Source organism: Phocoena phocoena, chromosome 4 (genome assembly GCF_963924675.1).
Source record: "Phocoena phocoena chromosome 4, mPhoPho1.1, whole genome shotgun sequence".
Lineage (NCBI taxonomy): Eukaryota > Metazoa > Chordata > Mammalia > Artiodactyla > Phocoenidae > Phocoena > Phocoena phocoena.
In genome coordinates, this window is record NC_089222.1 from 135964563 (window position 1) to 135984086 (window position 19524).

At 47.8% G+C, this 19524-nt stretch overlaps 2 protein-coding genes across 2 annotated transcripts; both read left to right on the forward strand.

The window, feature by feature from the left end:
• Window positions 1-299: 299 nt before the first annotated feature.
• Window positions 300-6022, forward strand: KCNE2 (potassium voltage-gated channel subfamily E regulatory subunit 2). Its single transcript, XM_065876882.1, has 2 exons — window positions 300-403; window positions 5345-6022. Exon 2 carries the CDS (start codon window positions 5357-5359, stop codon window positions 5726-5728), a length of 372 nt encoding a protein of 123 aa, XP_065732954.1. The 5' UTR covers window positions 300-403; window positions 5345-5356; the 3' UTR covers window positions 5729-6022.
• An 8057-nt stretch (window positions 6023-14079) lies between these two features.
• On the forward strand, window positions 14080-18338 carry SMIM11 (small integral membrane protein 11). The gene is made up of 2 exons (XM_065877024.1): window positions 14080-14091; window positions 18174-18338. The coding sequence occupies exons 1-2, from the start codon at window positions 14080-14082 to the stop codon at window positions 18336-18338; spliced, it is 177 nt and encodes a 58-aa protein (XP_065733096.1).
• Window positions 18339-19524: the final 1186 nt, after the last annotated feature.

A 19524-nucleotide genomic window follows, 5' to 3' on the forward strand; every position in this document is an offset into this window, starting at 1 on the left:
TTAATGGGAGTTTCATAGTAAATGTAGATAATCGTCTGGTTCTATTCCTGTTGTAACAATGGAAGACTCTGCTGCGTTTGTAGGTCCACACGATGCTAGTAATCCACAAGCTCTCTAGAAAAGAGAACTCTGGATTTGGGGATCAAGTGCGTGTTACTTTCCTCATAGCGTCAGATTGCCCTTGTCATGAATTACGCACGTTTGTGACAGGCACAGCTGGAATCAGGGGGTCGTTATGTGTCCTGAAGATAGGGCACAATCAATTGAGTACATGGGCTCGAGCCTTGGTCTTGGTCTCGTTTCTTTTGCCCAGTGAGCTGACGGGTCGCAGGCGATGGAAGCAGGGAGTTAGCGGGCTTCGTGACCTCGGCTACGACAGAGCGGGGGCTGAGCAACAGCCTGGGTGACTTGGGTTTCTAGACTTAGCACTATGACCTTGGACAGGGTATTTAAGCCTCGCTGGGCTGTAGTTACTCACCCTGCCAAAGGAGCAGACCAGCCCAAAGGATCTCCAGGGGCCCATCCTCTTATTTGACCAAGCAAGAACCATCTATTAAAAATGCCTGAAAATGTAGAACCACGTGTATTAGTTTGAACTATATGGGACATTGCCAATATTTGACCATTTTTAACCTCTGTAAAGGGCAACTTCAAACGGTTCAACAGAACATGAATAATTGTTGCCTTCACATTCCAAGGGTGAATGCCTAGTGTGGTATATTCTACTTAGAGGAGGGTAAGTGTTTATACCAAATGTGGTCAACGTCTATCAGTTAAATAGCTATTCTGGGTAGCAGAAAAGTTAATCTGCTTGTTTTAGCAGAACGTCCGTCCATGAAAGAGCTTTCACACACTGTGATTTGATTTTTGCTTGTGGACGATGCGCTGCCCAGCCATGCCTCACGCGACAGTGTCCGCATAGTGACCCGTCCTTGGACTCCACTTTTGCAGGCTGGCCAGGGGTCGGCACTTAGGCAGTTAATCCCCGTAGGCCCTTCCAGCTCTGTGATTAAGTGTTATCAGAAGGCACCTCCTGACCTGCTTAGTAGTAGGCCTTTGTCCATATTATATAGAAGAGCTGAACAGGTAATCCGCAGTATTGGCTCTAACAGGCCCGTGCAGGCTGCCTCGCCCACACCTGGAAACAAACCCAACTTCGGGGGATCTCGGTACTGAAGTCCTTCATCTCAAAGACATTTCGAGAGATTTTTGATTGGGCTTTAGGGGCCCCAGGAGTCCCCTGAAAGTGAATGCAGAGCTTCATCTGTACATATGTACAATTTTCTGGGGAAAAATAAAGTCAAATTGTTTTATTTTGTTTTTCAAGGAATCTAGGGACCCTCCGCTCCCCACAAATAAGTTAAGAATCACTATTGTAGTTTCCAGTTGAATTCTGTAGAACACAGGAGAGGACCGTTCATTCATTCACCCAACCTGTAATAAAGGTCTGCTATCCATCAACCCCAGTGCAGTTCCGGGATTCGAAGGTGGATAAAACAATCTCGGCCCTCCAGCAGCTCAGTGCTTATGTCATTTGGAATCAAAGGACTTTCTCTCTAAACATCAGTTTCCTCGTTTGTAAAATGGAGGTACTTGCTTACATTTTAGAGTGGTTTTGAGCATCCCATGAATAGCACACAATAAATGGGAAAATTGAGGACAGGCAAGCAAACACACATGACCGTTTGCAGGAGTAACACGGAAAAGGGATCTCCAGCCCATGCTGGGAGGTCGGGGAGAAGCTTGTGGACCGGGAGACTGCCGACCTCGGTTTCTGAAACCATAAGGGCAAACCATCTTTTTAAAATGTGTGAGTGTGATGGATAAAGAAGATGTGGCACACGTATACAATGGAATATTACTCAGCCATAAAAAGAAACGAAACTGAGTTATTTGTAATGAGGTGGGTGGACCTAGAGTCTGTCATACGGAGTGAAGTAAGTCAGAAAGAGAAAAACAAATACCGTATGCTCACACATATATATGGAATCTAAAAAAAGAAATTGGTTCTGAAGAACCTAGGGGCAGGACAGGAATAAAGACACAGACCTACTAGAGAATGGACTTGAGGACACGGGGAGGGGGAAGGGTAAGCTGGGATGAAGTGAGCGAGTGGCATGGACTAATATATACACTACCAAATGTAAAACAGATAGCTAGTGGGAAGCAGCCGCATAGCACAGGGAGATCAGCTCGGTGCTTTGTGACCGCCTGGAGGGGTGGGATAGGGAGGGTGGGAGGGAGAAGGGCAACCCAGGGAAAGTCCTGGAGAAGATCAGTGCTCTCCCCTCTCTCCCTCCGCCCCACTGCCCCTTCCCCTCAATACTTAAAGTGCCCATCTACATTCCAGCGTGGAAAGCTGGGGCTTCCCATGAGGCACCCTGTCCTGGATGGTCTTGCTAAGCCTCAGAAGATGCCTCTCCTGTGTCCGCTGTGGTCTCTCGGAGCCCTGAAGGAACAGGCCCTGGCCCAGAGTTTTCACAGGTGGTGAAAAGCTAAAGAGTCGCTTTGATGAAAGCATTCGCAGAACGATGTTGGCAGTGAGCGTGACCCTGCTGTCCTTCCCCCGTAACACGGGGACTTTACTCCCTCCACTCAGGGGCGCCACTGGAATTCCAAGCGCAGCGGCACAGCCACGAAGGAGATGCACGGGAGGTGGGCGGGCAGAAGAGCTCAGAGCACAGAGGAGCTCGCGATGCACCCTCCTCTCTGGGGAAACCCAGATCCAATGTGGCCTCGTGTAGCCCAGTGCATGCTGGCCTTGCTTCAGAGAACCGCTGTCCAATGAGCAGAAATAAGTAGACTATTTCCCATCTTGGCAGGAAGAACACGAAGGGGACCCAATTCTCTGCCCTGAGGAGGTCCCCTTCTTCCCCTTCTCAGTTGCCTCATACTCCACAGTCCCTTGGGGCCTTCCACCAGACCGAACTTCCCTCGTCACCCACCAGTCTTTGCTTTTGTACACTTAGCTCCTCTGGGATTCTTGTTTGTTTTCATTCTTTCTTTGGTTTTTTAGTTGTCTCTATGTTCTACCCATTCTTCAATTTGGCTTCACAGAAGGAAACTGAATTCTCTCCAGAGGGTGCGGCAGGGGGATATATAAGCTGGGAAAATCACGGTTTTCTTTATTGGATGAAGCTGTGGGAAAGGGTTGGCAGAAACAGAGGGTGAGGGCACTGGTGGGTGAAGTGATCCGGCCCCGTCACGTTTGTAAGGTGAGCCCTACAGACCACGGGAAGCCGGGGGGGGGGGATGGAATTTTTTGGATGGATGAAACAAGTGTGAGCTCCCCCCAGATGAGTAGACCTGGGCTCTTCAAAGTTAACCTTTGAAGCCAGTGGTGAAGTCTTGACTCGGATTAAAGCCGGTTTAGCTATACTCTTTCACAGTGAACTGTGTTATTTTAAGGGGGAGAAAGCGTGCCTCTGTCACATTGCTTGGAAAATATGCTTGGTGAGTACTTTGGGGCAATCTTACCTACTTGTTAAGTTTCTTTTCCACCCGCTCTGTTCACACCTGTTACAACTCTCTGCACCTTGCATGGTCGTTTGTTTGCATCTCTCCCACTACACCGAGCTTCCACAGGCAGAATTCTCGTACTCGTCATCGCTGCATTTCCGATGCCAGCGTGTTCCCGGCACATTCATTTACTCATCAGACATCCATTGTGTGCCTACTGTGTGCCAGTTTAGTTGGTTTAGTGCCAACACTCACTAAACCAAGGTAGACAGAGGCGATGTGAGCCCTGCCCTCACAGACATCATGGTCGAGTGGGAAAGGTGAGACCATAAGCCAATCATCACACACACACAGCGACATATACACAGAAGCATGTTGGGAAGAGTGCTTTGAAGAAAAGTAATAAGATGCTATTGGAGAAAAGTGATGATTGGGGGTGGGGTTTGAGAGCAGGGCTGGGGGAGTTTTCTCAGAAGTGACAGTTAAACTGGGCCCCAAAGGGTGAGGAGGTAGCAGCGGGAAGAGAAGGGGAAAAGTATTCCAGGTTGAGGGAACAGAATGTGCAAATGTCCTGAAGCAGGAGAAGGTTTACTGATGTGGAGGAAGACAGGCCAGGAAGACCAGTTGCCACGAGCGGAGAGTAACTGGGGAGGTGGTCAGGGGCCAGCCAGGCCAGGCCAGGTAAACCTGTTAAAGAATGAGGATTTTATTTTGTGAACAGGAAGGCATTGCATCATTTTAAAAACAGGGTAATGATGTGCTCCAATTTCCCTCTTAAAAAGAGCACACCGACTGCTGTGCAGGGCAGAGAGGGGCAGATGTGACCCTGGGGAGGTAGTTTTGGGGAGGGCTGTATTGCATTGCATTGTATCAGCCAGGTGAGAGATGCTGGTGGCTGGGCAGTGAAAGTGAGGATGGAGAAGAGAGTGGGAGTTGAGAAATATCAATGATCTCTCAGGTTGTTCCTTTGTATCACTTGCCTAAAGTACTTCTTTCAAATATGGCTACACATACTCATCTCTTTGGTATAACTGGAAAAAGCACTGCCTAGACATAGGAGATGGAGCAAATTGCAAAGTCTGTCAATGCCCCTTGCAAGCTTCTGACCCATAAGTCTCTGAGAACACAGAACATACATCAGTCATTGCTTCATTCAGCTGATGTCTGTTGAGTATCTGTTATGAACAAGACATTGTGCTAGCCATTGTGAGGTGACCGACCTATTTAGAAACAAAGTAATGAATGCAAGATTATTGATGAAAATTTTGAACAGAAGAAAAATATAAGGAAAATAAATCTGTGAGTATACCATCCACTATTTTTTTTTTTTTTTTTTTTTTTTTTGTGGTACACGGGCCTCTCACTGTTGTGGCCTCTCCTGTTGCCGAGCACAGTCTCCGGACTTGCAGGCTCAGTGGCCATGGCTCACGGGCTCAGCCGCTCTGCGGCATGTGGGATCTTCCCGTACCGGGGCACGAACCCGTGTCCCCTGCTTCCTACCATCCACTATTAACACTTTGAACTATTTATTTATCCAGTCCTTTTTTCCATTTTCATCTGCATGTATATTTATTCACATATTTAAATTGGGATCATAACACATATAGTTTTATGTACTCCATTAAACTTTTATTGTAAGATATCATGAATGCAAACAATGCATCAAGTTAAGCTGGGCCCCAAAGGGTGAGGAGGTAGCAGAGGGAAATATTTAAAGAAAATTTAAAGAATAACAAAGTATGCACTCACTCAGTCACCAGCCAGGTAAAGAAGAAATAATATTACTTCCCCCTTGCATGCCCCTCGCGCCATCCTTAAGGTAGCCAAATGCAGAAAGAATTCATTTTCTTAAGCTTGTTCATATATTTTATGCTTTAAATTGCAGCAGGAGGGAAATATGCCTACTCCATCCAATCTGACACAGACACTGGAATATGTCTTCAAAAGGATTTTTGTGACTTATATGGACAACTGGCGCAGGAACACAACAGCTGCACAAGAGGCCCTGCAAGCCAAGGTCGATGCTGAGAACTTCTATTATGTCATCTTGTACCTTATGGTTATGATCGGAATGTTCTCTTTCATCATTGTAGCCATCCTGGTGAGCACAGTGAAATCCAAGAGACGAGAACACTCCAATGACCCATACCACCAGTACATTGTGGAGGACTGGCAAGACAAGTACAAAAGTCAAATTGTGAACCTGGGAGAATCAAGGGCCACCATCCACGAGAACACTGGTGCAGAGGGGCTCAGAATGTCTCCTTGATTAGCGAGAGAGGCATACAGCCAACGTCTGATATGCAAATATGGAGAGACGCCAGTGTCATGGAGCCAATCCAAGTGCCATGCTTAGAAGACACTAAGTTCCTCGCTCTCTGTTGAGAATTTTCACGGAGATCAGGTGGCTGGTCAACTAAGCCAGGGGACATTTCCATCTCAGTGATTTATGCTTGCTCACTGGAGCAGTAATTTATGCTGAAGACCTCTCTTCCCTCCTCGTGCAATGTCAATGTCATTTTAATCAATGTCAATAGTGAAAATAAAGCCAAATTGGAAGTAACATGCCTGGGCAGTGGCAGTGGGGCTAGAAAGGAGAGATTAACAAATCATTGAGTCTTCTTCCTCATGAAACATTTTGTTTGTGACTAAATCAATTTATAAATAACCCAGGTGTATTACCCAGAAGCTGGGGTTCAAAAATCTGTCACTTGCTCACTGGATTGATGTAGGAGCATTTATTTATTAATTCATGAATGTAGAGTCTTAAGGGATGAATGACTAGAACCACGGGGCTCCTTTATGTGTCTTGTTTCCCTAGCATTGAGCTTATTTGGAAGTCTGAAGACAGAACAAAATTTCACAAGGGCGAGAGTCCACCCAGAGAAATAGAATCTTTAAGAACCACCTGGTGCAACAGAAACACACCTTTTAATTAACATTTAAAATTTCACCGAAAACTTTTAAAGTCCTTGTTATTATAGAAAAAGTAATGAAACTTTGTAACACTGCTTTATAAACAACTCTTTTCACTCAATTTATTTTCCCTATTTACAGTTACTTATTTCCACTTAGTTTCAAGAAACTTATTGTCACTTACATACTGAAAGTGGGCTGAATTGTTGCTGTCTGTTGAAGAGCTAGACTGTTAACCGCTTAGTATTTTGAAGCTTGGGGTTCACAATATCACAGAATGTCAGGGCTGGAAGACACCTTGGAGATCATAGCATTCTTTTTTTTTCTTTTTTCTTTCCATATGTCTAGAGAGTCTGGGTGCTTTAATACCAGAAAAATTAGGCACAGGAAGAAACAAACAACTAAATAAATAAGCCTAGCAAGAGTTGGCCAAAGACTGTCAAAATATACTCCTTAAGAAAATAGCCTCTGTGCTTCCTGGGAAGTTATTTGCTAATGGAAACAGTTGTGTCAACATTAGTCTTGAAGCAACCATGGCTGTAAGGCGTAATTTACAAGACAGTGCATGTTCAAAGAGCAGGCACACCAAGGGTTCATGGGTTATCTCAGGACGGTTATGAGCGGGTCTGGAACTGAAGGTCGGCACCATGCTGGTTCCTAACCCTGTATTAGATTCTTACTGCTGCTGTAACAAATTACCACAAATGTACCAGCTTAAACAAAGAGATATATTCTTCCACACTTCTGGAGGTCAGAAGTCTGAACTGGGACTCACTGGGCTGTGTTCTTCTAGAGCTTCTAGGGGAGAATCCATTCATTTGTAGACGGAATCTCCAGTCCCACAGATTAGGCGACTTCATTCATCAATTCAATCAAGCATCATTTAATATCTATCTACTTGGGTCACTGGCCTAGACCCAGGAGTATAGAGATGAACGGACTCCCAGAGCTGCGGAACTCACTCAGTCGAGGCAGAGTCAGACACGTGAACATCAAAACGATATAATGTGACAACATTATAACAGAGAGCAACACAAAGGGGGCAGAGCTAGAGCCGGGACAGAGGCCCCGCCTACGTCGGGTTAAGGTCTAGAGAGTAGCTGAGAGGAGAAAGCCAATGGCAAGACAGACTTACGGGCTGTAGCTTCAGGAAGCTTCATGCCCCCTTACACTCTTCTCTTCCTCCAGCTTCCCACCTACTCAGCCAAGCAGAGCAATTGTGAGCAGAGCCTCAAGTCTCAGGGCACTAAGACAAACTTCAAAACAGGAGTCCTTCCTCAATGTCTTATATGGATTACAAGCTTTGTGTCTTTAGAGTGAGATATATACAAGGTCTGTTTCCTAATAACAAAGATGCAATTATGCTAACAGAAGCATTAAATACAGTTTTGGAGAAAGCCATTCACGTTCCAAGAGCAGATACGGCAAGAGTGGTTTCCCTCCTTAGATCAGAAACCCAGAAATGCTGTACCACACGGAACATTCTCACCAGTGTGCCCAGAGCAAGCAACCCAGGCTACAAAATCTCAGCTTGGGTCTGGATCCAGACAGGAATCCAAGGTTTCTACCATCTGACAACGACTATGTCTTTGACCAAACTCTGGTCAGGCTCCTCTGAGCCTTCTTCTTGACTAGACCTCTTGCCCTATAAACACTGCACATTCTTGGCAAAAAAGATATCATCCACCTCCCCACATCTGAACTAACACTACCATAGTTTCTAACAGCTCTAGGTTGCCTCCCTAAGGGACCCCAGCCCGCTTTAAAGTGCTTGCCTAAGAAAACTCAATTTACTTTTTGTGCCAGCCAAAACCTGATGGTAGGCAAATCAGCCCCCTGAATCCCTCCTAGGGCAGCTATTTTAAGAAATCTTACAATTATAAATCCTTTGTCTCCCCCTCTGAGGTGTAAATCCTTACCACCCAGAACTGTCTTGTCTCTTTGAGGTGCCAACATTCAAGGAGTAACTGTCCCCAACTGTGGGCACGTTGCTCTAACATGCACCACTGCGGACAGTCATAAAGATCGAACTTTGTTTCTCCTCCGGAAAAGCGTCTGTTAACAACCCAGGTCAGGTTGACCAATCCCCTCTGCTTTTGTAAATTTCCACTTTCCTGACTCTGCTCAAGTGCCTGCGGCCCCAATCCCTCCTTCCCCTTTTAAATGCCAGTTACCCTCTGGCAAAGACAAAGCTGAGTTCAGTTCATGCTGGACTCTCTCCCCTATCTCTCTCCCCTATTGCAATAGTTGCTTAATAAAGTCTATCCTTAACACTTGAACTGGTGTCCAGCTTTGTTTATCTTTGACACAAGGAAACAAATTAAGGGGGGAAATCCTAGGTTTTCCTAATTAAGTATGTTTTATTATCATCACTCAAGTATATGGGGCCAACACAGATGGTTATCAGTACCAACTTTACTTTTGGGGAATGGGAGAAATGCCCAATGTTTACGAGCATTCTGGGTATACAGTTGCTGCCACTTGTCCCCGTTTGTCACTCCAGTATCAATTTGCACCAAACCCAGGCTTGCCACTTTCAACCTGGCAACTGAAAATGCCAGTTCAAACAACTTGCTAGTTTTCTTTTCCACCCCGTTTGCTTTTAGAGTTCCTTCTGCTTGGTCTACTGGCTCCAAATGACCTGAGCCCCATTTACTTCTTACAGCATAGATCAGACGCGATTTGAAAAGGAACCTATGGACTATAGTGGCTGCCCTGAGAGAGTCTAGCTCCAGATAACCCAGAGTAAGACCCCAGCTCTGGCGCTTGCTGGTTTTAAAACCCTGGACAATTTTCTTTTTTTCTTTTCGGTACACGCGCCTCTCACTGTTGTGGCCTCTCCCGCTGCAGAGCACAGGCTCCGGACGCGCAGGCTCAGCGGCCATGGCTCACGGGCCCAGCCGCTCCGCGGCATGTGGGATCTTCCCGGACCGGGGCACAAAGCCGTGTACCCTGCATCGGCAGGCGGGCTCTCAACCACTGTGCCACCAGGGAAGCCCCATCCCTGGACAATTTACTTTAATCAGTTTGTGTCTCCATTTCCTCATCTGTGAAGTAGTTACAGTCATATTATGTCCTTTATAGGCTTGTTAGGAGACTTCAATTAGAAAATTGCCACAAAGTGCTTAGAACAAAGCTATTTTAGTTACTTTCTCCAGGAAAACTTCACTTGTTGACAGAACTAACCCCCCTCTCCCCAATCCTCCAGTTTGTCCTTTCCTCTGCACTCCCTAACATTTCGTTCTTCACCACCACCAAGATGTCCCAATGGGATTCGGAGTTAGCCTGCCTGGGTTCAAATCTAGATTTTGCCACTCCAATTCACACGTTGTCTTGCGCCGGCCACATCATCTTCCCTTGCCTCAGTTTCCTCAACCAAAAAATGGCGAGCCAAGCACGCAGTAAGAAGTCTGTGAACCTCCCTCTCGTTATTCTTGAACTGGGGGGGGGGGGGGGGGGGGGGGGGAGGGTGGCCAGTCTGCGCCCTCCCGTGCCGCAGGGACTGAGTGGACTCAAACTCCGCTCCGGTTTTCTTAAGCGCTTGTTGAATGAAGGAATCTGGGAACCTAGTACCGGGCACCCTACTGCTATCCCAAGGGAAAACACACGTATTTTGGACAAAGAACATGAACGCTAAATTTGGAAACTTCTGGGGAGCCACGTGCCCTCAGTCGCACACAGCGAGGAGCGTACAGGGATGCGAGACGGCTGAGCGGCAGGAGCCCCCGCGACGCCCGCCCTCCGACCGCCGTCTTCCAGCTCAGGTAAGTTCAGAACGAGAACCTGCCCGGGTCCAGGCCGATTCCGCCAGGTGACCCACGTCACGGGCCCCCGAAGGCCGTCAGGCCCAAAACGCATGCGCGACGAGCGGCGCACCCACCCAGGCGGCCCGGGCCCACTGCGGCGGCGCGAGCAGCGGCGCACACTCCGAGGTGGCCGGAGCCCACTGCGCCGGCGCGCGGAGCGGCGCATTTTGGGACATGTAGTTTTCTCGCGGCATTGTGGGAGTCGTGGTTCGTGTTCTGGCGGCGAGCTGGATCTTCCGTGGCCTGGAGTTGTAAGTGGATGGCGTCCGTGTCTGCCGAATCCTGACCCGAGACCCGGCAGCTCTTTGGGGGCGCTGTGGAGTTCGGCGGCCCGCCCCGCTTTTGCACTTTCTCTGCAGGACGCTCTCCAGCGGGCCCCCGGGGACCGCGGGGTTGACAGCGGTCACGTCCGTCCCACCCCCCCCCCCCCCCCCCCCCCCCCCGGCAGAGCGTCCTGCCTAGCTAGGTTGTCCAGGCGCCGCGAAATCGGCGGATCCGGCGCCGGGGGCGGCGTGTTGAGGCTGGCACGCAGGCCGAGGCGGGGACCCAGAGGTGGTTCCCGCCAGAGAGATTTGGGGGCGTGCGAATGCCCTGGAATGTTCTGTAGAATGGGAGGGGGGGCGGGGAAGCAGTGGTCGCCCTTGGTCCTCATCCTCGGGTCTGAGCGGGGCAGGCGTTGCTCCCAGGTATCGCGGCTGTAGCGGACCCTGGCCCGGCCCTCCGGCTACGGAGGAGCCGAGGCTCAGCCCGTCGCCCTGGGAACCCCGGCTGACCCGGGCGTGGGGCTCAGAGGTCGACCAAGTGATACCCAAGGTTCAGCTGGAACCCTCTCCTCCCCGCACCTATCTCTACTTTCAGATGACTGTGTGAAGGGTTGAGGTGAAAACGGTAGAGACGGGGAATGAGAACAACTTCGGACAATTCAAACTAAGGACACAGCCTAATGAGTGGCTGGAATGAGACACCCAGAGACAGACCGACCCTTGGGTGTGTTAGGTGTGCCAAGAAGAAAATTGTAGACTACACATTGTCCATATTGCTGTAATTGGCCTAATCAAAATAAGCCACTGGGTCTTCTGTTTTTTAGGAGAAATCTGGCAAAGGAGAAATCAGGATATCTTTGCAGTGAAGGAAAGAGAATTATTTCTTCCTAAGCCATTGTTATTTTTGGGTTTTAAGCTGAGACGGTGGATAGTTCCAGGGGAAGCTTAAAACTTCCTGCACTTCACAGATTTTATGCCTCTCAAAATTGTCCCGGTCTTGTTGGCTTTTGCAGTTCAGCCCTCAGATGCCAGCTGCCTCCTGGTTCTAATATTGCACCAGGTGTACATATGGCAGCAGAGCAAATAGCCTGGTGATATTTTTAGCCTTCTCAGTTGTTCTCATTTGCTGAAGTCCTGCAGGGTGCTACAAAAATGGCTGAGTTGGAGCCTGTAATTTAAGGGAGATGGAGAAAAGTTATCATTTGGAGGCAGTGGGTGGGGATGAGTTTGATTGATTTGCCCTCTCATCTCCCACCCTCAATGCACCCCTTCCACTGCTTTGCAGATGGACTTTAAATATGTTTCTTTCCTAAAGAGATTGCATTTTATCACTCTAGATATGATGTTGAGGCAGCTGCCAGTATATTTTTAGTCAGATTCTGTGATATCAAAGAGAGTGGTGACTTAGGCATTTCAGTGTTGCAGCGTTGTTCTTTGGGTTCTGGTTTTTAAAACGATAACACTTTGGTTTAGAGAGGCTGATGGCTTGCCCCAGGTCACATGCCTTGCCACTGGTGCCACCAAGAATAGAGTCCATTTCTCCTGGTTGCCCAGTGGCGGTTCTTTATACCCTGCTGTCACACTTTGCCCTGGATGCCACTTGCTTGTGTCCTGCAGCTTGACATGTCCATTAGTGGAGAAAGGTATTTATCATAACAGTTACGGTTGATAATTTGTTCAGTGCTTTTCATGTGCTGAACATGGTGCTCAGTGTTCATGATCCAATCTTTGAAGGAGAATTTACAGACAAGGGAGCTGAGGCTTAGAGAGGCCCAGTGACTCATCCAAGGTCACACCGCGAGTAAACATAGTACATGTTTACCAGAGGGCCAGAGCCCCGGGCGTTCTTTTTATTTCCCCCATAACCTTTTTGGACCTACTCGTGGTCCTTGACCTTGGGGATTAATATCTTACCTACTTCAATTCACCGAGTATGTAATTTGGGCTCAGAAAATGTGTGGGGAACAGCCAAACGTGTCTACTTATATCTGCAGACAACTCGGTAAAAGCAGGAGTTGTAAAAATAAAATTTGCACAACCTTAAACATTTTAATTTACAACATGGCTGATTCCTGAGATTATTAGAGATTATTCCAAGTGAAAATTCCAGCAGCAGGTTATAACCTGGTAGGAACATATTTCTCCAGTGCAGGGCAGAATCTGCTGCTACTTAAAGACAAACAGGCCATTCATACGTGAAGGTAATGCACACCTTCAGTCATGGTCATCGCATGTAAACAGATTTATGGTGTAAATTCCTGTTGTTAGCTTATCTGACTTTGAAAAAGTCACGGGGAAAACTTGGCTATCTTGTGCCAACTGCTAGCTTGTTTTCAACATACTATGACCTTGAGTAAATGAGGTCTGAACTTTCTCTATTTAGATGTTTTTGTAAGTGAAAATTTTAAAAACCGTCCTCCCTGAAGTTTATCTCATCAGCCCCATTCTAAAGGCCTGTGAAATTGTCTGCTTTCTTGATTCTAATTGTAAATACATTTAAAGAGAAGCATCCCCATGTTTTTTTACCGCAGAGCTCTCTGTCTGCTTTAGGATAAGACTCCGGAGCCGCACTGGATGTGTTCGAATCTCAGTCCCCACCGTGACTCTGGACGTGTCACAGAAACTTTGTTTCCTCATCTCCAAAGTGTAGACGGTAAACTACACCTCATGGGGCTGGTGTGGAGACTAGCTGAGTTAACGCATGTAGTGCACTTCAGCACGGCCGGGCCCAGTAGAGCGAAGCTGTGACTGTTATGCTGAAAGTCGCCGAACTGTAAGAAAAGTAGGGGCCCCAGAGCCCATCTAGTTGACACCCCCATCTTCACTTGCAGATGGGACGGAGGCCCCCAGAGGGAAGTCACTTACCAGAGTGTGTAGGCTCTTCATCCAGAGCTCAAGTCTTCTGACTCTTGGGGTATGTGTCATATTCTAAACATAGTGACGCAGGAGGCCTCAGAGCAAATCCTGTGCTCCAGCCGTGTCCCTGCCTTGTCACCTCCCGCCTCACCTTCCCCTAGGTCTCTCTCACGTCTTAGAGGGCATTCTCGATTTGAACGGCTTTCTTAGGATATCGTTTTCCCCCATCACTGATTCCCTTCCCTTCAGATATTTTAAAAAGCCAAGATTACCTGAATTAACACTCAGAGGACCTGAGAAATAAAATGACACTCATCCACAGACCAGCTCTCATTCAAGGCAGGGCGTGGGAGGAGGAACAGATCCTGGACCTGGGCTCCTCCGTCTACAGATGAATGGGATAGGAGCCTGCGTCCCCTCAGGAGCAGTGCCGCCACCTCCACTTGGCTGTGCTCCCTTCCCCAGTGAAGAGCTGCCAAGGGCATCCACCCGCTCAGCAAGAGCTCGACCCTCACCCAGGCCTTCTGCTTTCTAGCAGGCTCTGGTCCCCTTGTTGGGGACGCTTACCCTCCTCTCTGCAGAGCTTGCCGTCTTTGTTCATGGGCCTTCTTTCGGTGCAAGAGAAGTCTTCCTAAGGTGGTCTGCTCTAGAAAGCCCACGCTGACCTGCTTCTTCTCTTCCCCACCAGGACAGTGAGACCTGCCGCTCCGGCCCCCTCTCCAACTTGCCTGAGTGGAGTGGCCCGCACTGACCAGGAGGGAGCTCCCAGTTGGCCCAGCATGAACTGGAAGGTAAGAATACCATTAAACATTGATGGCTTGGGGTTTTTCTTTCTCCTGCTCGTACAAATTCAGAATAGTAGTTCTGTAGGGATGGGTTGATTAAGAAGCAAGAAAAGAAGGAAGAAAAGTAGATTAAAGCAGGAATCATAATAATACATAATATTTTAAATGAAGACAGATAAATGTACATTTATGTGCCAGACTTTTGGAGGAAGGCTAGGCCTCTTCTTTGAGAGGACATCAACTGCCCTCACATGTGCCTCACTTTTCTTGCAAAAGCCATGCCTTTGAAGTTTCACCTATAATTTCACACTTTGGTTTCTTTAAAGTGGATGACTAAGATCTGATGAAGCAATCTGCATACAAGATCTTTCCTGATTTTTATGCTCTGCTTCTCTAATCTTTTACATTTGTGTTGCCAACAGTTGCATTTTTTTCCAGTTCAAATTGAGTCTTTCAAAGCATGCAACTTAGTTTTCATGGAAACAGCCTTTCCTTTACACAGTCATAGTTCATGAGTCTCGTGTTTAAATAAATTATCTATTATAACATCAAGTGCTACTTAAGTAAACTGGCTGCAGAATAAACACAACTGACCCCTGTAAAACCTTAGATGCAGTTGGTGGGAGCAGAAGCTCAAGGGCAACCAGAGAGTTTCCTGTTAGCCGCAAGCATTCAGAGGGCTGTGGGCATAGTCAGCACATCTTGGAGAGGGAAGGGGAGTGTCACGTTACCTCCCGGAAGGAGATGGAATGGGGTAGGTTGGAGGTTGGCTAAGAGCAGTCACGAAAATAGATGCTTCGAAAAGGATCAAATCAAATCAAAATCATGTGTCGTCTCACTATCCAGAGATGGCTACTATGAACAATTTTGGTGTATTTTCTTCCCGTGCTTTTTCCACATATATGTGTAATGTGTGTATTTTCAAACTCATCGTAATTTTTCAATTATCATAAGCATTTCCTTGTTCAGAACAGCCGCTGGCTTTCATCGCAAGAAGTGGAAAGGTCTGGAAGCAGGATCAGGGAGGTGGGAGAGTACAGACCCCCCTCCTTCCCCAGCTCCATGGGGCTTGGGGGGCCCTGCGGGAGGGCTCTGGGGACTGAGCCTGGTTGAGATTCAGCAGTCGGAGTGAGCATTCTGTGCAGGGCTTGGAGATGCGGGAGCGTTTGTTTCGCCTGTGTTGGGGTTCCAGCGCTGCCAGTAGAAAGGCTGGGAAGGAAAGACAAGGCAGTAAGAGGGTGTGGGGTAGGGGAAGCAGAGAGCAGTGTGGGGTGAGATGTAGGGAAGGCTTTTTAGCCTCTGCAGAGCCTGACGACAGGCGGTAGCTGGTACCAGAGGCCACGTCAGCCAGCGAGGGTCAGACCATGTGCTTGGTGCTGCGAGGCCACAGCGTGTAGCACGACCACTATGAGGACTGGTTAAAATACGGATGTGGCCCCATGCCCAGAGTTTCTGATTGCGTAGGCCTGGGGTTAGTGAGTTCCCAGGGGATTCTGATGTGTACCGGTGAGGCACTACGCAGAGAAAGTTTTCTTTTTAATTGTGTAGTGACATCGACCCACTTGACCACCCAGGCCAATCCTGCTTGTCACAAAAGGAGTCCTTTCCTGTGTCAGGAATAAAATCTGCCCGTACCTTCCCAACTTCGGGCAGAAACTTCGGGCAGACACACAGCTCCAGGGCTACCGGGGAGCAGCTTCATGTTTAAAGGGGGGCACCCTTCCATGTAGTGTCAGAAAGGAATGGCCTCTCCTACCCTGATTGCGGTGACCCCCCGGGAGGTTGAAGGATTATGGAGGCCCCGGTGAATCCTGTACTTCCCTTTCTAGCTCGGTCGGCCTGTGGCCATCAGCGAGGCAGCCCTACTTGTGTATTAGTACCTTAGCAACAGAGTGCGTTTAAAAAGTCAGTCATTCTCACGACACAGGTATTGGGATTTTGTTTAAAAAATTGTTATAGATCTAATCCACCCAGCTATATTTTACTCATTTACTCCCTTGAAGATTTGCAGGTTTGGGGAGTTAACGTGAGGGGTTTGTTAGAAGGAAATCAGAGGATGAGATTTAACACGACTGAAGATTTAGCAAAACTGTCCAAGAGTGTTGCAGGAACAGGGGCCCTGAAACCTTTCGCTTTAGCCCTTGTGGTATCCTTGGCCTCCACTACCACTGCTATGCCCCTTCTCAGTCCCGAAACTTCTGCCTCTTGTCACCTTCTCTCCACAGCCTTTCAAAAGAAAGTAAATACTGAAACCACTTACCTGGGTCCATTTGTTGTTGTGTTTCCATTTCAGTGGGTTTCTAACTTCTGGTTGCAATGATGTACATTCCTGTAACTGCCACAGCTAAGTTTTGGGTTTAGGTCACGGGAACCATGGGCTGTGATGGGGGCTTGGTTATAACAGGACTCCAGAGGCTCACCCATAGAGATTGAGAGAATTGGAAGAGGGTAACTTTTGCCAGAGCACGCCAGGGTTCGGTTAGCCTGGGAAGTCCTAGTGGACGTAAAAAGAAGTTTATATCTCCAAGCTGGTGGTCTTTGCCTCCAGGGAGGTACAATTTAGTAACCTTTTCTTTCTTAGCTGGCTTATAAACATAGAGCCAATCCTCGTCCCTAAAATGTGAACCTTCAAGAAAGTAAGTGAGTTAGAGGGTTGCTGGGGGGAGGTCGGGGAGATTAGCCATAGGTCTGAGGCAGGAAGGACCCGGACACCACATCGGTATTCTAAGCTGCTGCTGCCCGTCAGGATAAGAGCTTTCACTGTTGTAGCATTTTTAGTCTTTTACACTGTGGCCAGAGTGAGCGTTCTGAAGTGCACGTGTTGTGTGTATTCTTTACCTTAAAATGATTCTGTGGTTGAAAACCATTATCTAGTCACTCAGGGTGTTCTTGGGACATAACTTGTTGATTTCATTAATTCTACTACATTAAAATCAAGAATCAGTGGAAGGACAACTGGCGTAGGGCTTGGAACGTTCTGTTCCAAGTCTGGCCTCCTCGTGAGTTAGCCGTGTAACGTGGATGGGCCTCTCAACTGCCCTGAGCTTTACTCTCCTCGTGTGTAGAGCAAGGTGTAGACCAAGTCGTCTTTAAAATCCTTTCTAGCCCTCCACGTCTGCGAGCGTACTGTTCTCAGCTAAAGGTTTCCCTAACTAGTTTCAGATGAGCTTCAGTTAGATCATTGGAGGGAGGGGCTAATGCACTGTCCATCGCAGAGTCTCACATACCTTTTCACTCTATTTGGGAAGGAATGTTTAATCACACAGAGAGCTCATCGTTATCACTCAGGCCATACTAATCATGTTTACAAAACTAGTGTAGTATTTGCCTTGAGATCCTTGTGGTATACAGAATTTCATAATAAAGCCTGCTGGTGCAAAAAGTGAGTAATTCCAATCCCTAGTTATTCCCCAGACTTCATTCCAGCCAATGGGTTAAAACTTCCCTCCGACAGGAAATGATAGAAACAACAAACAAGTAGCTCAGTTTTAATGTTTTAAGTTTTATTGTATTTTATTTTTATATTTATTTTATCTTCAAATACCAGTGCTCATGAGTAGCTGGAACCAAGAGAAAATCACAGCATCCTGTAAGGGTGGAGAATTCAGAAGGAAGTTTTGGTCCAACCTCCCTTTGCAGGTGAAGAGGCAGAAGCTCAGGAAAGTCACGTGACTGACCCAGGTCGCACAGTCTGTCAGTGGGTCAGTCAGTGGCAGAGCTGGGCTGGGACCAATCCCCTGGCTCCGGCTTCTCGCACTGGACCGAGCTGCTGCCTCAGACGCAGGGGGCCAGGTGATCGGCAGAGTGCAAGGTCAGGTTGTGAGGGAGCAGAGCTATGACGTCTGCAGGCCACTGGTGGTCCTCTCTGTGAAGCCAGCAACAAGGGAGTGATGAAGGGCACCTAAAACTAGACTGTCAGTGACACGGGGACAGGGACCTCGTCTGTCCTACATCAGTGAAGCTCTAGCATCTAGTGTAGTGCCTGGTGCATAATAGGTGCACAGGAAATGTGTGTTGAATGAAGGAACATGAGAGAAACCTTCCTTATCAATTATAGATCATCTAAGATAGTTTCTTTCCTCTTTAAGGTTCTTGAACACGTGCCCCTGCTGCTGTATATCTTGGCAGCGAAAACATTAATTCTCTGCCTGGCGTTTGCCGGAGCCAAAGTATACCAAAGGAAAAAATTGGAAGCAAAACGGCAAAAACTGGAAGCTGAAAAGAAGAAGCAGTCAGAGAAGAAGGATAACTAAAGGGAAATCAAAGGTACCGGGACTTTGCAAATGCAGACTGCACAGTGGGTTAGGGCGGGCCTGTCCTTGCATGTGATAGTTCAGAGAATGCCGGATCCCTCGGTCTGAAGGCTGTGGGCGAGCGCGGAGCCCCACCTGTCACAGGAGGTAGAACAGCTGTGTATAAGGTGCGGGCTGCAGGTCCTGACCCTCGAGCCCCGTCTGCTGGGGAGCCTGCGCAGGTTCCCCCTCGTTGGGAGCAATGGTGCTTAACAGGATTTGGGTCACAGGACTCTTGAGAATTTCATGACAGTTGTGGACCTTCTCCCTGCAGAAGCTCACATACTAGAAACACCTAAATTGTACATAAAATTGCAGACAGGGGTGGGGAGGAAGTGGGGTCACAGGTCATTTAAGACCCCTGCGTGTACCTAAGATTAAGAAGCCCTGCTAACCTCAGGATAATGACTCCTAGGTATGGCATATAAATCCCTTCCCAGTGTATCCTCACCCCGGTCACGTTTGCCCCCTTTGCTGCCCCTCTCTATGCTCCTGCAGGCCATTCCTTGACCACGATAGACGTTCGTGCCCCTTGGCCTTTGCTGGTCGGTCCCCTGGCCAGAGGGCCTTCCCGATGACCGCCTCACTGGGCACAAAGTCTTCCTCATTGTTGTAGCCCAGTGCCTGTCCCAGAGCGCAGGGGGTGCCCAGAATGTGTTTGTTGAGTTAAGGCACCAGGAAGTTATTAAACACCCACTTACAGATCGAACTTAGGACAATTAGCAGTTTCCTAAATTCTGTTGTGCTCCCCCAGTTTCATCACTTCTCAGGTTGAGTTCTATGCTTTTCGCTAAAAATGAGAGGATTCAAATATGGTAGCAGGGAGTTCTAGATCAGTGGTTTCCAAACTTGGCTAATGATCAGGATTTGCCTGGGGTGCTTGTTAAAATGCAGATTCCCAGGGCCCAGCCTCAGAGAGGTTCCATTCTGCCTCTGGTTGGGTCTGGCATCTGTTCTTTTGAAAACTTTTTAGGTGATTCTTATGCTGTCTTCTCAGCAACAGGTCACTGTAGGAACCACTGGGTTGGTGACCTCCAAAACCTCTGTCCACTCTGAGACAGACTTCTGTAGACGTGAATTCCCTTACAATACTCGTAGACTTGCTGAGGCTATAAGAAGCATACTTATGAGTAATAATTGTCATAAC